The 23,100-nt window shown below is 43.3% G+C and overlaps 1 protein-coding gene across 1 annotated transcript in view; it reads left to right on the top strand.

Annotated features, from left to right (window-relative positions):
* The window catches only part of LOC128661768 (cytochrome P450 11B, mitochondrial-like), a 347,430-nt gene that overhangs the window by 229,666 nt on the left and 94,664 nt on the right, over nucleotides 1–23,100 (top strand). The window contains exons 4-5 of the mRNA XM_053715988.1: nucleotides 4,378–4,581; nucleotides 20,334–20,488. Of these exons, the coding sequence (XP_053571963.1) occupies nucleotides 4,378–4,581; nucleotides 20,334–20,488 (359 nt within the window). The remainder of the gene's footprint in view (nucleotides 1–4,377; nucleotides 4,582–20,333; nucleotides 20,489–23,100) is intronic.

Here is a 23,100-nt window from a genome sequence, read left to right as displayed (position 1 = left end):
ATATCACTGTGTCCTTGTGTCACCTATCAGTCATGTTTTACTGTATCTCACTTGTGATGTCACTGTGTCCTTGTGTCACCTATCAGTCATGTTTTACTGTATCTCACTTGTGATATCACTGTGTCCTTGTGTCACCTATCAGTCATGTTTTACTGTATCTCACGTGTGATATCACTGTGTCCTTGTGTCACCTATCAGTCATGTTTTACTGTATCTCACGTGTGATGTCACTGTGTCCTTGTGTCACCTATCAGTCATGTTTTACTGTATCTCACGTGTGATGTCACTGTGTCCTTGTGTCACCTATCAGTCATGTTTTACTGTATCTCACGTGTGATATCACTGTGTCCTTGTGTCACCTATCAGTCATGTTTTACTGTATCTCACGTGTGATGTCACTGTGTCCTTGTGTCACCTATCAGTCATGTTTTACTGTATCTCACTTGTGATGTCACTGTGTCCTTGTGTCACCTATCAGTCATGTTTTACTGTATCTCACTTGTGATGTCACTGTGTCCTTGTGTCACCTATCAGTCATGTTTTACTGTATCTCACGTGTGATGTCACTGTGTCCTTGTGTCACCTATCAGTCATGTTTTACTGTATCTCACTTGTGATGTCACTGTGTCCTTGTGTTACCTATCAGTCATGTTTTCCTGTATCTCACGTGTGATGTCACTGTGTCCTTGTGTCACCTATCAGTCATGTTTTACTGTATCTCACTTGTGATGTCACTGTGTCCTTGTGTCACCTATCAGTCATGTTTTACTGTATCTCACTTGTGATATCACTGTGTCCTTGTGTCACCTATCAGTCATGTTTTACTGTATCTCACTTGTGATGTCACTGTGTCCCTGTGTCACCTATCAGTCATGTTTAACTGTATCCCACTTGTGATGTCACTGTGTCCTTGTGTCACCTATCAGTCATGTTTTACTTTATCTCACTTGTGATGTCACTGTGTCCTTGTGTCACCTATCAGTCATGTTTTACTGTATCTCACTTGTGATGTCACTGTGTCCTTGTGTCACCTATCAGTCATGTTTTACTGTATCTCACTTGTGATGTCACTGTGTCCTTGTGTCACCTATCAGTCATGTTTTACTGTATCTCACTTGTGATATCACTGTGTCCTTGTGTCACCTATCAGTCATGTTTTACTGTATCTCACATGTGATGTCACTGTGTCCTTGTGTCACCTATCAGTCATGTTTTACTGTATCTCACTTGTGATGTCACTGTGTCCTTGTGTCACCTATCAGTCATGTTTTACTGTATCTCACGTGTGATGTCACTGTGTCCTTGTGTCACCTATCAGTCATGTTTTACTGTATCTCACGTGTGATGTCACTGTGCCCTTGTGTTACCTATCAGTCATGTTTTACTGTATCCCACTTGTGATATCACTGTGTCCTTGTGTCACCTATCAGTCATGTTTTACTGTATCTCACGTGTGATGTCACTGTGTCATTGTGTCACCTATCAGTCATGTTTTACTGTATCTCACGTGTGATATCACTGTGTCCTTGTGTCCCCTATCAGTCATGTTTTACTGTATCTCACTTGTGATATCACTGTGTCCTTGTGTCACCTATCAGTCATGTTTTACTGTATCTCACGTGTGATATCACTGTGTCCTTGTGTCACCTATCAGTCATGTTTTACTGTATCTCACTTGTGATGTCACTGTGTCCTTGTGTCACCTATCAGTCATGTTTTACTGTATCTCACTTGTGATATCACTGTGTCCTTGTGTCACCTATCAGTCATGTTTTACTGTATCTCACTTGTGATATCACTGTGTCCTTGTGTCACCTATCAGTCATGTTTTACTGTATCTCACTTGTGATGTCACTGTGTCCCTGTGTCACCTATCAGTAATGTTTTACTGTATCTCACGTGTGATATCACTGTGTCCTTGTGTCACCTATCAGTCATGTTTTACTGTATCTCACTTGTGATGTCACTGTGTCCTTGTGTCACCTATCAGTCATGTTTTACTGTATCTCACGTGTGATGTCACTGTGTCCCTGTGTCACCTATCAGTAATGTTTTACTGTATCTCACGTGTGATATCACTGTGTCCTTGTGTCACCTATCAGTCATGTTTTACTGTATCTCACGTGTGATATCACTGTGTCCCTGTGTCACCTATCAGTAATGTTTTACTGTATCTCACGTGTGATATCACTGTGTCCTTGTGTCACCTATCAGTCATGTTTTACTGTATCCCACTTGTGATATCACTGTGTCCTTGTGTCACCTATCAGTCATGTTTTACTGTATCTCACGTGTGATGTCACTGTGTCCTTGTGTCACCTATCAGTCATGTTCTCCTGTATCTCACTTGTGATGTCACTGTGTCCTTGTGTCACCTATCAGTCATGTTTTACTGTATCTCACGTGTGATATCACTGTGTCCTTGTGTCACCTATCAGTCATGTTTTACTGTATCTCACGTGTGATGTCACTGTGTCCTTGTGTCACCTATCAGTCATGTTTTACTGTATCTCACATGTGATGTCACTGTGTCCTTGTGTCACCTATCAGTCATGTTTTACTGTATCTCACTTGTGATGTCACTGTGTCCTTGTGTCACCTATCAGTCATGTTTTACTGTATCTCACGTGTGATGTCACTGTGTCCTTGTGTCACCTATCAGTCATGTTTTACTGTATCTCACTTGTGATGTCACTGTGTCCTTGTGTCACCTATCAGTCATGTTTTACTGTAACCCACTTGTGATATCACTGTGTCCTTGTGTCACCTATCAGTCATGTTTTCCTGTATCCCACTTGTGATATCACTGTGTCCTTGTGTCACCTATCAGTCATGTTTTCCTGTATCTCACGTGTGATGTCACTGTGTCCTTGTGTCACCTATCAGTCATGTTTTACTGTATCTCACGTGTGATATCACTGTGTCCTTGTGTCACCTATCAGTCATGTTTTACTGTATCCCACTTGTGATATCACTGTGTCCTTGTGTCACCTATCAGTCATGTTTTACTGTATCCCACTTGTGATATCACTGTGTCCTTGTGTCACCTATCAGTCATGTTTTACTGTATCTCACTTGTGATGTCACTGTGCCCTTGTGTCACCTATCAGTCATGTTTTACTGTATCTCACTTGTGATGTCACTGTGTCCTTGTGTCACCTATCAGTCATGTTTTACTGTATCTCACGTGTGATATCACTGTGTTCTTGTGTCACCTATCAGTCATGTTTTACTGTATCTCACGTGTGATATCACTGTGTCCTTGTGTCACCTATCAGTCATGTTTTACTGTATCTCACTTGTGATATCACTGTGTCCTTGTGTCACCTATCAGTCATGTTTTACTGTATCTCACGTGTGATATCACTGTGTCCTTGTGTCACCTATCAGTCATGTTTTCCTGTATCCCACTTGTGATATCACTGTGTCCTTGTGTCACCTATCAGTCATGTTTTACTGTATCTCACGTGTGATATCACTGTGCCCTTGTGTCACCTATCAGTCATGTTTTACTGTATCTCACTTGTGATGTCACTGTGTCCTTGTGTCACCTATCAGTCATGTTTTACTGTATCTCACTTGTGATGTCACTGTGTCCTTGTGTCACCTATCAGTCATGTTTTACTGTATCTCACGTGTGATATCACTGTGTCCTTGTGTCACCTATCAGTCATGTTTTACTGTATCTCACGTGTGATATCACTGTGTCCTTGTGTCACCTATCAGTCATGTTTTACTGTATCTCACCTGTGATGTCACTGTGTCCTTGTGTCACCTATCAGTCATGTTTTACTGTATCTCACTTGTAATGTCACTGTGTCCTTGTGTCACCTATCAGTCATGTTTTACTGTATCTCACGTGTGATGTCACTGTGTCCTTGTGTCACCTATCAGTCATGTTTTCCTGTATCCCACTTGTGATATCACTGTGTCCTTGTGTCACCTATCAGTCATGTTTTACTGTATCTCACGTGTGATATCACTGTGTCCTTGTGTCACCTATCAGTCATGTTTTACTGTATCTCACTTGTGATGTCACTGTGTCCTTGTGTCACCTATCAGTCATGTTTTCCTGTATCTCACTTGTGATGTCACTGTGTCCTTGTGTCACCTATCAGTCATGTTTTACTGTATCTCACTTGTGATGTCACTGTGTCCTTGTGTCACCTATCAGTCATGTTTTCCTGTATCCCACTTGTGATATCACTGTGTCCTTGTGTCACCTATCAGTCATGTTTTCCTGTATCCCACTTGTGATATCACTGTGTCCTTGTGTCACCTATCAGTCATGTTTTCCTGTATCCCACTTGTGATATCACTCTATCATGTATTTTTGCCACTCATCATATTACTTTTCTTCTACTGACGCTTCTGCAGCTGCCAGTTATGTGCTATATGGACAGCGACTTGGTGTTCTTGAAGAATACCCCAATGCGGAGTCCCTGAGATTCATTACAGCTGTAGAAACCATGATAAAAACAACCCTTCCCCTGCTGTACTTGCCGCACCAGATCTTGCGCATGTCAGACAGCCGCCTCTGGACTGACCATATGGAGGCATGGGACATTATTTTTCAACAGGGTAAGCCGTATGTACATGGTCACTGTGTGTTCCATTGCCTGTTATGCAGTACATTTCTATGCAACAGTACACAGAGCTTATGAGTATCACAGAGGGGTCTATATAGTTCACTAAGGCTGCACTTACATTTACTAAACCAATTATTATTGTACCATAGTATTATAGGAAAGTAATGCTACTAAGTGAAACAAAGGCCTAAACTATAAAATGATTGCTTATTGCCCCCAAAGAAATCCAGTCGACTATATTTAAAATAAAGAAATGATCATTAAAGGGACAGTAAACACCAGAATTGTTGTTTAAAAAGGTAGATAATCCCGTTATTACTCATTCTCCAATTTTGCATAACCAACACAGTTATAATAATATACTTTCTCTTGTAAGGTGTATCCAGTCCACGGGTTCATCCATTACTTGTGGGATATTCTCCTTCCCAACAGGAAGTTGCAAGAGGACACCCACAGCAGAGCTGTCTATATAGCTCCTCCCCTAACTGCCACCCCCAGTCATTCTCTTGCAACTCTCGACATGATAGGAAGTATCAAGAGATATGTGGTGACTTAGTGTAGTTTTACCTTCAATCAAGAGTTTGTTATTTTTAAACAGTACCGGCATTGTACTGTTTTTCTCTCAGGCAGAAATTAGAAGAAGAATTCTGCCTGGAGATTTGATGATCTTAGCGGTTTGTAACTAAGGTCCATTGCTGTTCTCACACATAACTGATGAATATGGGAAAACTTCAGTTGGGGGAACGGCCTGCAGATTACCTGCTTTGAGGTATGTTCAGTATTTTTATTTCTAGAGAGAGGAATAAGTTCTAGAAAATGCTGACAGAGCCTTGTGTATTTGAGGTAAGCCTGATGCAGTGATTTAACAGCGACTGGGATCATGCTTACATAACAGGGTAATACTCATGTTAATATTAATCTTGCTTAGTGACAAAACGTTTTCGTGACTTCATAAATAGGACGTTTTTTCTCTGAGGGAGATAAGTCTTTATTTGGGGCCTAGTTTCCACATGGCTAGTCAGATACTCCCAGGAGTATTTTCTTAAGGCCCCTCTGACATCCAGTACATGGTGGGAGGGGCCTATTTTAGCACTCTAACTGCGCAGTTTTAATACAGACTGAGACATCCAGCTTCCCTAGAAGAGTCCTCTGGCATCTGAGAACCATTTCAAAGGGGTTATTTCTGCACAAAATCGTATTTAAGGGCAGGTAGGAGCCTCAGCAGAGCTGTGGCAAGGTGCTCAATTGATTTTTATCGTTTTTTAACGTTTTTCAATCTGGTTTGGGGCCTAAGGGGTTAATCATCCATTTTCAAGTGGGTGCAATGTTGCTTTAGTCCCTTACACATACTGTAAAAATTTAAAAGATTTTACTGTATTTTTTCACTGTTTTGCAGTCTAAATGCTAGTTTTTTTCTCTTAAAGGCACAGTAACGTTTTTGCTTAATTGCTGTTTCACCTTTATTAAAGTGTTTTCCAAGCTTGCTTGTCTCATTACTAGTCTGTTAAACATGTCTGACATAGAGGAAACTCCTTGTTCAATATGTTTGGAAGCCATTGTGGAACCCCCTCTTAGAATGTGTACCAAATGTACTGAAATTTCTATAAACTATAAAGACCATATTATGGCGCTTAAAGATTTATCTCCAGGGGATTCTCTGACTAAAAAGAGGGAGATTATGCCATCTAACTTTCCCCATGTGTCAGAACCTATAACTCCCGCTCATGTGACGCCAAGTACATCTAGCGCGTCTAATTCTTTTACCTTACAGGACATGGCGGCAGTTATGAATGCTACCGTCACAGAGGTATTCTCCAAACTGCCAGGGCTACAAGGAAAGCGAGACAGCTCTGGGGCTAGAATTAATACAGAGCTTTCTGGCGCTTTATTGCCTGTGTCCGATATACCCTCACAATGCTCAGAAGCCGAGGCAGGTGAGCTTCTATCTGTGGGTGACATTTCAGACTCAGGGAAGGCGTTACTTCAGTCTAATTCTGAGATGACAGCGTTTAAATTTAAGCTTGAACACCTCCGCTTATTGCTTACGGAGGTTTTAGCGACTCTGGATGACTGTGACCCCATTGTGGTTCCAGAGAAATTGTGTAAAATGGACAAATACTTTGCAGTACCTGTTTACACCGATGTTTTTCCAGTCCCTAAGAGGTTTTCGGAAAAATTATTACTAAGGAATGGGATAGACCAGGTGTGCCGTTCTCTCCCCCTCCTGCTTTTAAAAAGATGTTTCCCATAGATGCCACCATAAGGGACTCGTGGCAGACGGTTCCTAAGGTGGAGGGAGCAGTCTCCACCCTAGCTACGAGTACAACTATCCCCGTCGAGGACAGTTGTGCTTTCCTAGATCCTATGGATAAAAAATTGGAGGGTTTCCTTAAGAAAATTTTTATACATCAAGGTTTTATTCTCCAGCCTCTTGCATGCATTGCCCCAGTTACTGCTGCAGCGGCTTATTGGTTTGAGTCTCTTGAGGAGGCTCTACAGGTGGAGACCCTGTTAGACGATATTCTAGACAGGATTAAAGCTCTTAAGTTAGCTAACTCCTTTATTTCTGACGCCATTTTTCATTTAGCCAAGGTAACGGCTAAGAATTCAGGTTTTGCCCTTTTGGCGCATAGGGCGCTATGGCTTAAGTCCTGGTCAGCAGACATTACTTCAAAGTCTAAGCTTCTTAACATCCCCTTCATGGGACAGACCCTATTCGGGCCCGGTCGGAAGGAGATCATTTCTGATATTACTGGAGGAAAAGGTCACGCCCTTCCTAAGGATAGGTCCAATAAGTTAAGGACCAAACAGAATAATTTTCGTTCCTTTCGAAACTTCAAGAGTGGCACAGCTTCAGTTTCCTCTAATGCAAAACAAGAGGGAAATTTCGCCCAGTCCAAACCAGTCTGGAGACCTAACCAGGCTTGGAATAAGGGGAAGCAGGCCAAGAAACCTGCGGCTGCCTCTAAGACAGCATGAAAGTGTAGCCCCCGATCCGGGACCGGATCTAGTGGGGGGCAGACTCTCTCTCTTCGCCCAGGCTTGGGCAAGAGATGTCCAGGATCCCTGGGCATTAGAGATTGTTTCCCAGGGATGTTACGGTACCAACTGTGTACCAAGGGTTAACCCCAGATGAACAATGTCCTGCATAGACAATCAGCAATTCACAACCCAGCCAGTTTCAGGTTTAAAACAGAATAACACTTTATTTGAAGGCAGCATACAGATTTATACAGGTTTTTGACCCCCCCCCCCAGATGGGGGTTGAAAGAATGTTGTACATTAGATAATAGGGAGAAGCGCCCTTGACATGATAAAATAGGATTATTTTACTTAAACACTTCAACCACAAAACACTCTTGACTCTTCTTATCACTTTCTCTCTGGAGGTGATCAAACAATAGAATGCTAAGCATTAATTAGATTGTAGCTGGAGCCAGCCACTTGTGGTTAGAAAATAAAGTTAACACTTTCAGTCCTGACCGAAGGGTCTGTCACATAGCTCCCCCCTTGTGGAACACTCCGGCAGACCCGGCTTGACCCTTTTGCGGGTCAACCTGGGGATGACCGGACTAGGAGGTGGTAGGCATGTCAGTTTGCTGGGACAATCCATCTGTATTCCCGTTATGAGAGAGAATCCCTGTCTGTATAAATAAGGGTTCAACCTCTTCAGTGCCCCGACTAGGGCTAAACAGTCCTTCAAAATATCATCGGCTTCTTTACGTGGTTTTTGTACCTGCTCTTTATAGGTATCCACAATCCCTTCATACTGACATAGGGTGCCCTTGAGTTGCTGCACCTCCCTATGAGCCAGCGTCAGCTTCTCCTCCAGTGTCACTAAGTTTGTCCTTAATGTTTCATGTTCCACTCTCAAGCTGGTGTTTTCTGCAGTCTGTCGGTGCAGCTTGTCTAGCAGAGATTCCTGTTCTAAACGTGCTTTTTCCTCTGCACTCCTCTTCTCTCCCGCTAGCACTGTTACATGATTATTTAACGTGACCATTTTATCCTCTACGTGACTCTTCTCCTTCATCAGCGCATTGTAACGTGACTCCCACATATCAATAGCGGATAGAGATTTACTGAGCTCAGCGTCCTGGGGCTTAGCAGCAGGGGGGTCAGTCTCTGCTGCACGGATCTGAGCACGGGTAGTCACAGGGTTAACATCAGCGGGACCCATGGGAGCATAGGCAGAAACAAGGGGGACCAAGGTATTTCCAAGGAGAACATCAGCTGGTAAATCCTTCATGACCCCCACATTCACAGGTCTAGCGCCCCCTCCCCAATCCAAATGCACCCTGGCAACAGGCAGGCGGAACACAGTGCCCCCTGCTACCCTCACAGCCACAGTGTCTCCTGTGTGCTGTTTCTCAGACACCAAGTTCTTTCGAAGCAAGGTCATGGTAGCACCAGTATCCCGTAGACCACTGACCTCCTTCCCATTCACTTTAACCAGTTGCCGGTTATTCCGGTGGGCAGCTTGCACAAGGTCTGCCTCATGTAGGATGCCCCAGCATTCTTGCGCCTCTACGTAGCGGGCCGCAGGCTGAGGATTACGTGGGATTCCGCTAGCGGGTCTTCTCCAGGACTGTGCTTGGTTCGCTGCGTTTAGGGGACACTCTGGTCTTTTGTGCCCTAGTTGCTTACATCCAAAGCACCGAATAGGTTGTGAGTAGCCCCGCGAATTGAACCAGGCTCTCTGAGGGTAGTTCGTGGCCCGAGACCGTGTGGTATAGCGGTGTGCTGGGGGTTGGTAACTGGCAGGTGCTGGGGTGACTGGGGGTCTGTACTCCACTCTGGCAGGGGGCTTAGTGGTAGCAGTGTCCAGTTTGCGGGCATCCGTATACTCATCTGCCAAGCGAGCCGCTTCATGCAGGGTGGAGGGTTTACGGTCCCGAACCCACTCTCGAACTCCTGCGGGTAACTTGTCGAAGCAATGTTCCAACAGGAATAGCTGCAGCACCTCTTCCCCAGATACGGCTTGGCACCCCGCTATCCAGTGAGCTGCTGTGCGGTGCACCTTACATGCCCACTCAAGGTAGGAATCACCAGCCAATTTAACAGTGTCTCTGAACCGCCTCCGGTATGCCTCCGGTGTAACCGCATACCTGGAGAGCAGAGCCTCTTTTACAGTATTATAATCCCCGACTTCCTCATCTGGAATGGCCCGAAAAGCCTCACTGGCCCGGCCGGATAATTTTCCGGATAATATCATGACCCAGTCCTCTGCGGGTACCTTGTGTAGTGCACATTGCCTCTCAAAATCCGCAAGGTACCCATCAATCTCTCCTTCTGTTTCCAGGAAGTTTTTAAAAGCTGCAAAATTTACTTTTCTCTTTTCCACTTGGGCTGCTGCAGCGCCGCTTTTGCGAAGTAGGTTGGCCTCCACAGCGGCTATGACCCGGTCGATAATTTCCGCAGATGGGTTGGGGCCATAATGTGCCAGTCTTATTTTAACCGCCCGATCAAAGCTTGCTTCTGCGGGGGTTCTGTCTGCTATACTGGGCCCATTGGTTCCTTCTGTCCCTGGTACTCTTTCCATCTTAGTCAGTATTGTAATAATCCCCCTCTTCCTGAGGTTACTGGCTTGTGTAGTTGCTCTTCTGGGCGATAAGGTTCATTCCGTCGCTTGCCACCAATGTTACGGTACCAACTGTGTACCAAGGGTTAACCCCAGATGAACAATGTCCTGCATAGACAATCAGCAATTCACAACCCAGCCAGTTTCAGGTTTAAAACAGAATAACACTTTATTTGAAGGCAGCATACAGATTTATACAGGTTTTTGACCCCCCCCCCCAGATGGGGGTTGAAAGAATGTTGTACATTAGATAATAGGGAGAAGCGCCCTTGACATGATACAATAGGATTATTTTACTTAAACACTTCAACCACAAAACACTCTTGACTCTTCTTATCACTTTCTCTCTGGAGGTGATCAAACAATAGAATGCTAAGCATTAATTAGATTGTAGCTGGAGCCAGCCACTTGTGGTTAGAAAATAAAGTTAACACTTTCAGTCCTGACCGAAGGGTCTGTCACAAGGGATATCTTCTGGACTTCAAAGCTTCATCTCCAAAGGGGAGATTTCATCTCTCACAATTATCTGTAAACCAGATAAAGAGAGAGGCATTCTTACGTTGTGTTCAAGACCTGCTGGTTATGGGAGTGATCCACCCAGTTCCAAGGGAGGAACAGGGGCAGGGCTTCTATTCAAATCTGTTTATAGTTCCCAAAAAAGAGGGAACTTTCAGACCAATCTTGGATCTCAAGATCCTAAACAAATTTCTCAGGGTCCCATCCTTCAAGATGGAGACTATACGAACCATCCTCCCTATGATCCAGGAGGGTCAATATATGACTACCGTGGACTTAAAGGATGCTTATCTCCACATTCCGATTCACAGAGATCATCATCAGTTCCTCAGGTTCGCCTTCTTAGACAGGCATTACCAGTTTGTGGCTATTCCCTTCGGGTTAGCCACGGCACCAAGAATCTTTACGAAGGTTCTAGGGTCCCTACTGGTGGTTCTAAGGCCATGGGGCATAGCGGTGGCTCCTTACCTAGACGACATTCTAATACAGGCGTCGACTTTTCAAATCGCCAAGTCCCATACGGACATTGTTCTGGCTTTTCTGAGGTCTCACGGGTGGAAGGTGAACGAAGAAAAGAGTTCTCTCTCCCCTCTCACAAGAGTTTCCTTCCTAGGAACACTGATAGATTCAGTAGAAATGAAAATTTTTCTGACAGAGGTCAGGTTATCAAAGCTTCTAACTTCCTGCCGTGCTCTTCATTCCACTTCTCGGCCGTCAGTGGCTCAGTGTATGGAAGTAATCGGCCTAATGGTAGCGGCAATGGACATTGTTCCGTTTGCCCGCCTACATCTCAGACCACTGCAACTTTGCATGCTCAATCAGTGGAATGGGGATTACACAGATTTGTCCCCTCTGCTAAATCTGGATCAAGAGACCAGGGATTTTCTTCTCTGGTGGTTCTCTCGGGTCCATCTGTCCAGGGGAATGAGTTTCCGCAGGCCAGAGTGGACTATAGTCACGACAGATGCCAGCCTTCTGGGCTGGGGCACAGTCTGGAACTCCCTGAAGGCTCAGGGTTTGTGGACTCAGGAGAAAGCCCTCCTTCTGATAAACATTCAGATAAACATCCTTCCGATAAACATCAGGGGGGACAAGAAGCCCCCTGGCAATGTTGGAGGTTTCAAATATAATTCTATGGGCAGAGGTTCACTCTTGCCATCTCTCAGCTATCCATATCCCAGGAGTAGAGAACTGGGAGGCAGATTTTCTAAGTCTGCAGACTTTTCATCCTGGGGAGTGGGAGCTCCATCCGGAGGTATTTGCCCAGCTGATTCAACTATGGGGCAAACCAGAAGTGGATCTGATGGCGTCTCGTCAGAATGCCAAGCTTCCTTGTTACGGGTCCAGGTCAAGGGATCCCTAGGCAGCGCTGATAGATGCTCTAGCAGTGCCCTGGTCCTTCAGCCTGGCTTATGTGTTCCCACCATTTCCTCTCCTCCCTCGTCTGATTGCCAAGATCTAGCAGGAGCGAGCTTCTGTGATTTTGATAGCACCTGCGTGGCCACGCAGGACTTGGTATGCAGATCTGGTGGACATGTCATCCCTTCCACCATGGACTCTGCCGCTGAGGCAGGACCTTCTACTCCAAGGTCCATTCACACATCCAAATCTAATTTCTCTGCGGCTGACTGCTTGGAGATTGAACGCTTGATTTTATCAAAACGTGGTTTCTCCGAGTCGGTCATTTATACCTTGATTCAGGCTCGAAAGCCTGTCACCAGGAAAATCTATCATAAGATATGGTGTAAATATCTTCATTGGTGTGAATCCAAGGGTTACTCATGGAGTAAAGTCAGGATTCCTAGGATATTATCCTTTCTCCAAGAAGGATTGGAGAAGGGATTGCCAGCTAGTTCCTTAAAGGGACAGATTTCTGCTCTGTCTATTCTTCTGCACAAGCATCTGGCATATGTTCCAGACGTTCAGGCATTTTGTCAGGCTTTAGTTAGAATCAAGCCTGTGTTTAAACCTGTTGCTCCGCCATGGAGTTTAAATTTAGTTCTTAAAGTTCTTAAAGGGGTTCCGTTTGAACCTCTGCATTCCATAGATATCAAGCTTTTATCTTGGAAAGTTCTGTTTTTGATAGCTATCTCTTCGGCTCGAAGAGTTTCAGAGTTATCTGCCTTACAGTGTGATTCCCCTTATCTGATATTCCATACAGATAAGGTAGTGTTGCGTTCCAAACCTGGATTTCTTCCTAAGGTGGTATCTAATAAGAATATCAATCAGGAGATTGTAGTTCCGTCACTGTGTCCTAATCCTTCTTCAAAGAAGGAACGTCTATTACACAATCTTGATGTCGTTCGTGCTTTAAAGATTTACAAGCTACTAAGGATTTTCGTCAAACATCTGCATTGTTTGTTGTCTACTCTAGACAGAGGAGAGGCCAAAAGGCTTCGGCATCTTCTCTTTCTTTTTGGCTGAGAGGTATAATCCGTTTAGCTTATGAGACTGCTGGCCAGCAGCCTCCTGAAATAATTACAGCTCATTCCACTAGAGCGGTAGCTTCCACATGGGCTTTTAAAAATGAGGCCTCTGTTGAACAGATTTGTAAGGCGGCGACTTGGTCTTCGCTTCATACTTTTTCTAAATTCTACAAATTTGATACTTTTACTTCCTCTGAGGCTATTTTTGGGAGAAAGGTCTTTCAGGCAGTGGTGCCTTCCGTTTAAGATCCTGCCTTGTCCCTCCCTTTATCCGTGTCCTAAAGCTTTGGTATTGGTATCCCACAAGTAATGGATGAACCCGTGGACTGGATACACCTTACAAGAGAAAACAAAATATATGCTTACCTGATAAATTTCTTTCTCTTGTGGTGTATCCAGTCCACGGCCCGCCCTGTCACTTTAAGGCAGGTGTTTTTTATTTTTAAACTACAATCGCCACTGCACCCTATAGTTTCTCCTTTTTCTTGCTTGTCTTCGGTCGAATGACTGGGGGTGGCAGTTAGGGGAGGAGCTATATAGACAGCTCTGCTGTGGGTGTCCTCTTGCAACTTCCTGTTGGGAAGGAGAATATCCCACAAGTAATGGATAAACCCGTGGACTGGATACACCACAAGAGAAAGAAATTTATCAGGTAAGCATAAATTTTGTTTTTTACCTCTGTGATTACCTTGTATCTATGGCTCTGCAAACTGCCCCCTTATTTCAGTTCTTTTGACAGACTTGCATTTTTAGCCAATCAGTGCTTGCTCCTAGGAGCTTTACGTGCCTTTGCTCAATGTTATTTATATGAAACACGTGAACTAACGCCCTCCAGTGGTGAAATACTGTCAAAATGCTTTCAGATTAGAGGCAGCCTTCAAGTCTAAGAAATTATCTTATGAACCTCCTAGATTTAGCTTTCAACTAAGAATATCAAGAGAACAAAGCAAAATTGGTAATAAAAGTAAATTGGAAAGTTGTTTAAAATTACATGCCCTATTTAAATCATGAAAGTTTTTTTTTTACTTGACTGTCCCTTTAATTCAATAGACATACAATAAAACTGGTAAGTGTGAAGAACAACTCAGGTGTCACATCACTGTAGACCAGAAACATTCTGATATCCATCGCACCCTCTGGTCCTCGTCTTCTCACTTGTCCTACTTATAAGTAATCTTTAGAGTAGCTGCTTTCTTTCGGCTAGATTTAGAGTTCTGCGGCCAAAGGGGTGCGTTAGCTACGCTGGCTTTTCTTTCCCCGCACCTTTTAAATACCGCTGGTATTTAGAGTTCACAGAAGGGCTGCGTTAGGCTCCAAAAAAGGGAGCGTATAGCATATTTAACGCCACTGCAACTCTCGATACCAGCGGTGCTTACGGACGCGGCCAGCTTCAAAAACGTGCTCGTGCACGATTCCCCCATAGGAAACAATGGGGCTGTTTGAGCTGAAAAAAATCCTAACACCTGCAAAAAAGCAGCGTTCAGCTCCTAACGCAGCCCCATTGTTTCCTATGGGGAAACACTACCTAAGTCTGCACCTAACACCCTAACATGTACCCCGAGTCTAAACACCCCTAACCTTACACTTATTAACCCCTAATCTGCCGCTCCCGCTATCGCTGACCCCTGCATATTATTATTAACCCCTAATCTGCCGCTCCATACACCGCCGCAACCTATGTTATCCTTATGAACCCCTAATCTGCTGCCCCTAACACCGCCGACCCCTATATTATATTTATTAACCCCTAATCTGCCGTCCCCGCTATCGCTGACCCCTGCATATTATTATTAACCCCTAATCTGCCGCTCCGTACACCGCCGCAACCTACGTTATCCCTATGTACCCCTAATCTGCTGCCCCTAACACCGCCGACCCCTATAATATATTTATTAACCCCTAATCTGCCGCCCCCAATGTCGCCTCCACCTACCTACAATAATTAACCCCTAATCTGCCGACCGGACCGCACCGCTACTATAATAAATGTATTAACCCCTAAAGCTAAGTCTAACCCTAACACTAACACCCCCCTAAGTTAAATATAATTTAAATCTAACGAAATAAATTAACTCTTATTAAATAAATTATTCCTATTTAAAGCTAAATACTTACATGTAAAATAAATCCTAATATAGCTACAATATAAATTATAATTATATTATAGCTATTTTAGGATTAATATTTATTTTACAGGCAACTTTGTAATTATTTTAACCAGGTACAATAGCTATTAAATAGTTAATAACTATTTAATAGCTACCTAGTTAAAATAATTACAAAATGACCTGTAAAATAAATCCTAACCTAAGTTACAATTAAACCTAACACTACACTATCAATAAATTAATTAAATACAATACCTACAAATAAATACAATGGAATAAACTAACTAAAGTACAAAAAATAAAAAAGAACTAAGTTACAAAAAATAAAAAAATATTTACAAACATTAGAAAAATATTACAACAATTTTAAACTAATTACACCTACTCTAAGCCCCCTAATAAAATAACAAAGACCCCCAAAATAAAAAAAATGCCCTACCCTATTCTAAATTAAAAAAATTCAAAGCTCTTTTACCTTACCAGCCCTTAAAAGGGCCCTTTGTGGGGCATGCCTCAAAGAATTCAGCTCTTTTGCCAGTAAAAGAAAAATACAACCCCCCCCCCAACATTAAAACCCACCACCCACATACCCCTAATCTAACCCAAACCCCCCTTAAAATAACCTAACACTAATCCCCTGAAGATCATCCTACCTTGAGTCGTCTTCACTCAGCCGAGCAGCGATGGAACCAAAGTGGACATCCGGAGCGGCAGAAGTTATCCTCCAAGGGGCGCTGAAGAAATCTTCCATCCGATGAAGTGGTCCTCCAGTCGGCGCTGAAGAAGTCTTCCATCCGGGCGATGTCATCTTCCAAGAGGCGCTGAAGAAGTCTTCTATCCGGGCGATGTCATCTTCCAAGCGGGGTCTTCAATCTTCATCCCACCGACGCGGAACATCCTTCTTTACCGACGGACTACCGACGAATGAAGGCTCCTTTAAGGGACGTCATCCAAGATGGCGTCCCTTCAATTCCGATTGGCTGATAGGATTCTATCAGCCAATCAGAATTAAGGTAGGAAAATTCTGATTGGCTGATGGAATCAGACAATCAGATTCAAGTTCAATCCGATTGGCTGATCCAATCAGCCAATCAGATTGAGCTTGCATTCTATTGGCTGTTCCGATCAGCCAATAGAATGCAAGCTCAATCTGATTGGCTGATTGGATCAGCCAATCGGATTGAACTTGAATCTGATTGGCTGATTCAATCAGCCAATCAGATTTTTCCTACCTTAATTCCGATTGGCTGATAGAATCCTATCAGCCAATTGGAACTGAAGGGACGCCATCTTGGATGACGTCCCTTAAAGGAGCCTTCATTCGTCGGTAGTCCGTCGGTAAAGAAGGATGTTCCGCGTCGGCGGGATGAAGATTGAAGACCCCGATTGGAAGATGACATCGCCCGGATAGAAGACTTCTTCAGCGCCTCTTGGAAGATGACATCGCCCGGATGGAAGACTTCTTCAGCGCCGACTGGAGGATCACTTCATCGGATGGAAGATTTCTTCAGCGCCCCTTGGAGGATAACTTCTGCCGCTCTGGATGTCCACTTCGGTTCCATCGCTGCTCGGCTGAGTGAAGACGACTCAAGGTAGGATGATCTTCAGGGGATTAGTGTTAGGTTATTTTAAGGGGGGTTTGGGTTAGATTAGGGGTATGTGGGTGGTGGGTTTTAATGTTGGGGGGGATTGTATTTTTCTTTTACAGGCAAAAGAGCTGAATTCTTTGGGGCATGCCCCACAAAGGGCCCTTTTAAGGGCTGGTAAGGTAAAAGAGCTTTGAACTTTTTTAATTTAGAATAGGGTAGGGCATTTTTTTTATTTTGGGGGGGTTTGTTATTTTATTAGGGGACTTAGAGTAGGTGTAATTAGTTTAAAATTGTTGTAATATTTTTCTAATGTTTGTAAATATTTTTTATTTTTTGTAACTTAGTTATTTTTTATTTTTTGTACTTTAGTTAGTTTATTTAATTGTATTTATTTGTAGGTATTGTATTTAATGAATTTATTGATAGTGTAGTGTTAGGTTTAATTGTAGATAATTGTAGGTATTTTATTTAATTAATTTATTGATAGTGTAGTGTTAGGTTTAATTGTAACTTAGGTTAGGATTTATTTTACAGGTAATTTTGTAATTATTTTAACTAGGTAGCTATTAAATAGTAAATAACTATTTAATAGCTATTGTACCTGGTTAAAATAAATACAAAGTTGCCTGTAAAATAAATATTAATCCTAAAATAGCTACAATATAATTATAATTTATATTGTAGCTATATTAGGATTTATTTTACAGGTAAGTATTTAGCTTTAAATAGGATTAGGGGTTAATAAATATTATGTAGGTGTCGGCGGTATTAGGGGCAGCAGATTAGGGGTACATAGGGATAACGTAGGTTGCGGCGGTGTACGGAGCGGCAGATTAAGGGTTAATAATAATATACAGGTGTCAGCGATAGCGGGGGCGGCAGATTAGGGGTTAATAAATATAATATAGGGGTCGGCGGTATTAGGGGCAGCAGATTAAGGGTACATAGGGATAACGTAGGTGGCGGCGGTGTATGGAGCGGCAGATTAGGGGTTAAAAAAATTTAATAGAGTGGCGGCGATGTGGGGGGACCTCGGTTTAGGGGTACATAGGTAGTTTATGGTTGTTAGTGTACTTTAGAGCACAGTAGTTAAGAGCTTTATAAACCGGCGTTAGCCCAGAAAGCTCTTAACTACTGACTTTTTTCTGCGGCTGGAGTTTTGTCGTTAGATTTCTAACGCTCACTTCAGCCACGACTCTAAATACCAGCGTTAGAAAGATCCCATTGAAAAGATAGGATACGCAAATGGCGTAGGGGGATCTGCGGTATGGAAAAGTCGCAGCTGCAAAGTGAGCGTTAGACCCCTTCCTGACTGACTCTAAATACCAGCGGTAGCCCAAAACCAGCGTTAGGAGCCTCTAATGCTGGTTTTGACGGCTACCGCCAAACTCTAAATCTAGCCGTTTATTAGCCAGGTGGTGACCTGAGGTCACTGCTGCAGACTGCGAGAGTACAACCAGAGCAGTATTTACAAAGACGTTTCTTGCTGGAGACTATTGATATCGCTGAAAGGGAAAGATATCCTAAGACCCCAGATTCCACCAACTTAACCTGAGTCTAAGTTATGAAATCAGTATATATACTTTATTGAGCACCACACACATATTTATACAGAACAAATATCATTAACCCAAAAATTTGCTTAAAATGCTCACTTACTATGGAAAGAGGCTGAATGGGAGCCCTGGGGTTGTCGCCTCTCTGCCCAAATTGCTTGTACGTGTCACAAGTGCGACAAAAGTCCCCCACTTGGGACACCCCAGGCCAAAAAAAAAATGCCTGTAGCAAAGAGGCGTTGGAACACCAAGGTCAAAAATGCATTGAAAAGGGGATCTTGTGAGTAATCTTCACAATTGCTTGCCTGTCCTTGGTACTGTTAACTGTCGCTGTGCTTCCCATGGTCTCACCATCCAGGTTTCCAGAGACCCTTTACAGCAGTCCGTCCCCCCATACTATCCAGTCAGGTTTGTTCAGGTTGTCTCCCTGCACTACCCTATGTCTTTACTTGCCTTAGTGTTGGGTGTGCAGAATTTGACCGAGAGGGTTCACAAGTCAGGGTAGTGTTTGGGGGTGGGGAAAAGGGCTAAGCCTGATGACTTACTGGGATTCTGTCTTGGGCAGCTTCGCTCCGTTTCACCACCTGGACACTCCTGGCTGGTCATCCTGGCCAGCAAAGCATCAGCTAAGATGTTAGAAATCACCCAAACCCAGCATCATGCCTTTCCTGTGCTCCAATCCAATAAAACATGGGAACAGGAATCATAACTATCCTTCCTCAGGCCACCTTCATGACCACTTTCTGTGAGGTGTACCTGCCTCTTGGAATATATCAAAGGTGTACTAAAATCATGGTAGCCCCAGAGTCTCTAATTCTGTGTGCTGGGTGAACCTCTACCATGACAATTTTGTTTACCTGTGACTCCACCAGTTGTCCTGGTTGGGCACTTTGCACACATCCACCTTAAAACACCCCACATTATTATTATCATTATTATTTGTAGAACAACAATAGATTATGTAGCACTATAAACAAGGGTCTAAAATGTAAAGTAACAATTATGGGAGACAAAGGGATAGAGGGCCCTGCCAAGAGTACATTGTTGTAAGTCAGCTCCCATGAAGGTGACCTACAAAGCAGCTGGGCTCATAGGTTTACATGTTAGGGGGGTTACAGAGGAGAGGAACTAAGATAAGAAAATGTTAGTGTATATTGTATGTATCCTTGAACAGTAGAGTCTTTTTAAGGAGTGCTTGAAAGTTTAAATACCAGGGGAGAATCTTGGGAGGCAGAGAGTTCCACAACAAGTCATGTAGAGGTAACAAGAAAGGGGGAGAGGAGGAGGTAATGAGCAGAGCAAAGGGAACTGGAGGGATAGTATTTGGAGACAAAGTCGGAGATATAGGGGCAGCAGTGTGATTAAAAGCCTTCAATGTCAGTCGGAATTTTGTGTTTTGTTCTGGAGGCTAGAGGAAGCCAGAGAGGCAGAGAGGTGTAGCAGATAAGGAGATAAATGTCAGCTTTGGAGGCTGGGGAGAATGGAATTGCAATGGTCAAAGCGGGGGATAATCAGACAGTGGATTAAAGTCTTAGTTGTGTCTTGTGTGAGGAAGTGGCACATTTTTTAGATGGTTTTTAAGGTGAAAGTGGCAAGAATTGGCCACAGACTGGACTCATGATACACAGACTCATGATATGTATTTCAGTTTTACCAGAACATTAATGATCATTAAAAAAAAATAAAGGGGCACTTTAGTCAAAATAATTTTTAAGATTCAGGTAGAGCATTTAGTTTTAAGACACTTTACTTCCATTATGACATTTGCATGTGCACAGACTTTTTATATTCACACTTTCTGGGAAACAGGATCCTACTGAGCATGTGCACAAGATCACAGGGTATACGTATACTAGTCTGTGATTGGCTGATGTCTGTAACATGATATTTTTGCTAATTAGTGAATACTAGAGATGTATAAACATCCACTCTCTAGCCGTGTGACAGGACCTACCTGCTTTTCCTTTCCAGCTGATAAGTGCATCCAGAACATTTACCAAGAGTTCTGCCTGGGGCAGCAACGCGGGTACTCGGGTATTATGGCCGAGCTGTTACTGAAGGGTGAGCTGCCTCTGGATTCCATTAAGGCCAATATCACAGAACTGATGGCTGGAGGTGTAGACACGGTAAGATATAGCTTTACCTTTGTACCCTCTCTCCTGTCAATATCACTCATGCCAATCACCCAGGCATCTATTTATCAACCTGTCAACTTACTTGCATTCGCCGGCACCAATACGCTCGCCTAAGATCGCCTAACATCGCTGCTGCGGACCTGAATACGTTCTCCAAAGTTAACAAAAAAGCTGTCAAAAAGCTGCGCACCAAGTACGGGGCGATGAGCAGCGGACTGTTGTTAACTAACAGTCATCGATCTTGCTGCTCTTCGGCTTTTTCCCAGCTTTATTGGTACCCTGTCACTAAACACCCACACTATACTATACTGTTTACCCCTTATACCTCCGCTCTCAGAGCCCATCGCAACTCTAATACATGTATTAACCCCTAAACAGCCGCTCACGGACCCCTCCGCAACTAAATAAAGTGTTTAACCCCTAAACCGCTGCTCCCAGAGCCCACCGCCACCTACATTATACTTATTAACCCCTAATCTGCCGCCCCCTACACTTCCGCCCCCTACACCGCCGCCACCTACATTATACTTATTAACCCCTAATCTGCCCCCCCACATTATACTTATTAACCCCTAATCTGCCCCCCCAACACCGCCGCCACCTACATTATACTTACTAACCCCTAATCTGCCCCCCCTACATTATACTTATTAACCCCTAATCTGCCCCCCCACATTATACTTATTAACCCCTAATCTGCCCCCCCAACACCGCCGCCACCTACATTATACTTACTAACCCCTAATCTGCCCCCCCTACATTATACTTATTAACCCCTAATCTGCCCCCCCAACACCGCCGCCACCTACATTATACTTACTAACCCCTAATCTGCCCCCCCTTACACCGCCACCACCTACATTATACTTATTAACCCCTAATCTGCCCCCCTACATCGCCGCCACCTACATTATACTTAGTAACCCCTAATCTGTCCCCCCTACATTGCCGCCATCTACCTACATTTATTAACCCCGAATCTGCCGCCCCCAACGTCGCCGCCACTATATTAAATGTATTAACCCCTAAACCTAACCCTAACCCTTACTCCCCCTAACTTAAATATAATTAAAAAAAATCTAAATAAATATTCCTATCATTAACTAAATTATTCCTATTTAAAACTAAATACTTACCTATAAAATAAACCCTAAGCTAGCTACAATATAACTAATAGTTACATTGTATCTAGGGTTTATTTTTATTTCTTCTATAAGATACGACGAGTCCACGGATTCATCCTTTACTTGTGGGATATTATCCTCCTGCTAACAGGAAGTAGCAAAGAGCACCACAGCAGAGCTGTCTATATAGCTCCTCCCTTAACTCCAACCCCCAGTCATTCTCTTTGCCTACTCTAAGTACTAGGAAGGGTAAAGTGAAAGAGGTGATAAAATGTTAGTTTTTATTTTCTTCAAGCAAGAGTTTTTTATTTTAAATGGTACCGGTGTGTACTATTTACTCTCAGGCAGCAGATGGATGAAGACTTCTGCCTGGAGGCTGATGATCTTAGCATTTGTCACTAAGATCCAGAGCAGTTCCCACAGAATGGCTGAGGAGTACTTAAGAAACTTCAGTGTGAGGAACGTTTTTCATGCTATAAGCAGTGAGGTATGTTCAGTCATTTTTTTCTGGAGAGACTGTGGTATTTCAGAATTGGCTGACAGTATCCCCATGAGGGTAAGGGTAAGCAGTAATCCTAAGAGAAGAGGGGTATTACTAAGCTTGCATATAGGGCAGAGAAAAAATGGTTGACACTGTGTTTGAATGTTTGTGGGCAAATGTTTTTTAACTGGGAGTGCTGATAACGTTTTTGGCAAGAAAATATTTATTCATCAGGAAAGTTGTTGATGTTTTAATAAGAGAGTACACTTGGCTTCTTTTTTTGGGTTTAAGAACCCACATGGCTAGTTTGAGACCGCTCTGATGCGGTTCTTTTGGGCTGAGAGACATCGAGTGAGATGGGCGGGGGCCTATTTTCGCGCCTCAGTTGCGCAGTTGTATTTGCAAGGCAAGCAGCAAGCTCCAACTCCCTTGTGAGAGTTTTGGGCTAAATCGAAGCTTCTAACCCGGTTTTCCGGATCCCTGAGGGCAGGTAGGCACCACAGCAGGGCTGTGGCGAGGTGCAGGGGGTGTTTTTTCCGGATTTAAAAGTTTATATTCATCCAGTTTTTTACTGTAAGGGTTAAGTGTTCCTTTCCTTGTGGGGCAAACTTAGCTGCATAATTTGAATCTTATATCAAAAAATTTAAACGATTGGATGATTTTAAAGCAGTTTTGCAAAACGTGTATGCTTTTTTACTCTTAAAGGCGCAGTACTGTTTTTTAAGATTGTTATTTTTTCACTTAATAAAGTGTTTTCAAGCCTGTTTGTGGTCATTACTAGCCTGTTCAACATGTCTGACATTGAGGAAAGCCAATGTTCAATGTGTTTAGAAGCCATTGTGGAACCCCCACTTAAAATGTGTCCCTCATGCACTGAAAGGGCAATAAATTGCAAAGAACATATTTTAGCTGATAAAAGTATGTCGCAGGATGATTCTCAGTCAGAAGGGAATCAGGTTATGCCATCTAATTCTCCCCAAGTGTCACAAACATTAACG

The sequence above is a fragment of the Bombina bombina genome, chromosome 5 (assembly GCF_027579735.1).
Source record: "Bombina bombina isolate aBomBom1 chromosome 5, aBomBom1.pri, whole genome shotgun sequence".
Taxonomy (NCBI): Eukaryota; Metazoa; Chordata; class Amphibia; order Anura; family Bombinatoridae; genus Bombina; species Bombina bombina.
The sequence above is the reverse complement of the archived record's forward strand: the minus strand, read 5'-3'. Positions and strand labels throughout refer to the sequence as shown.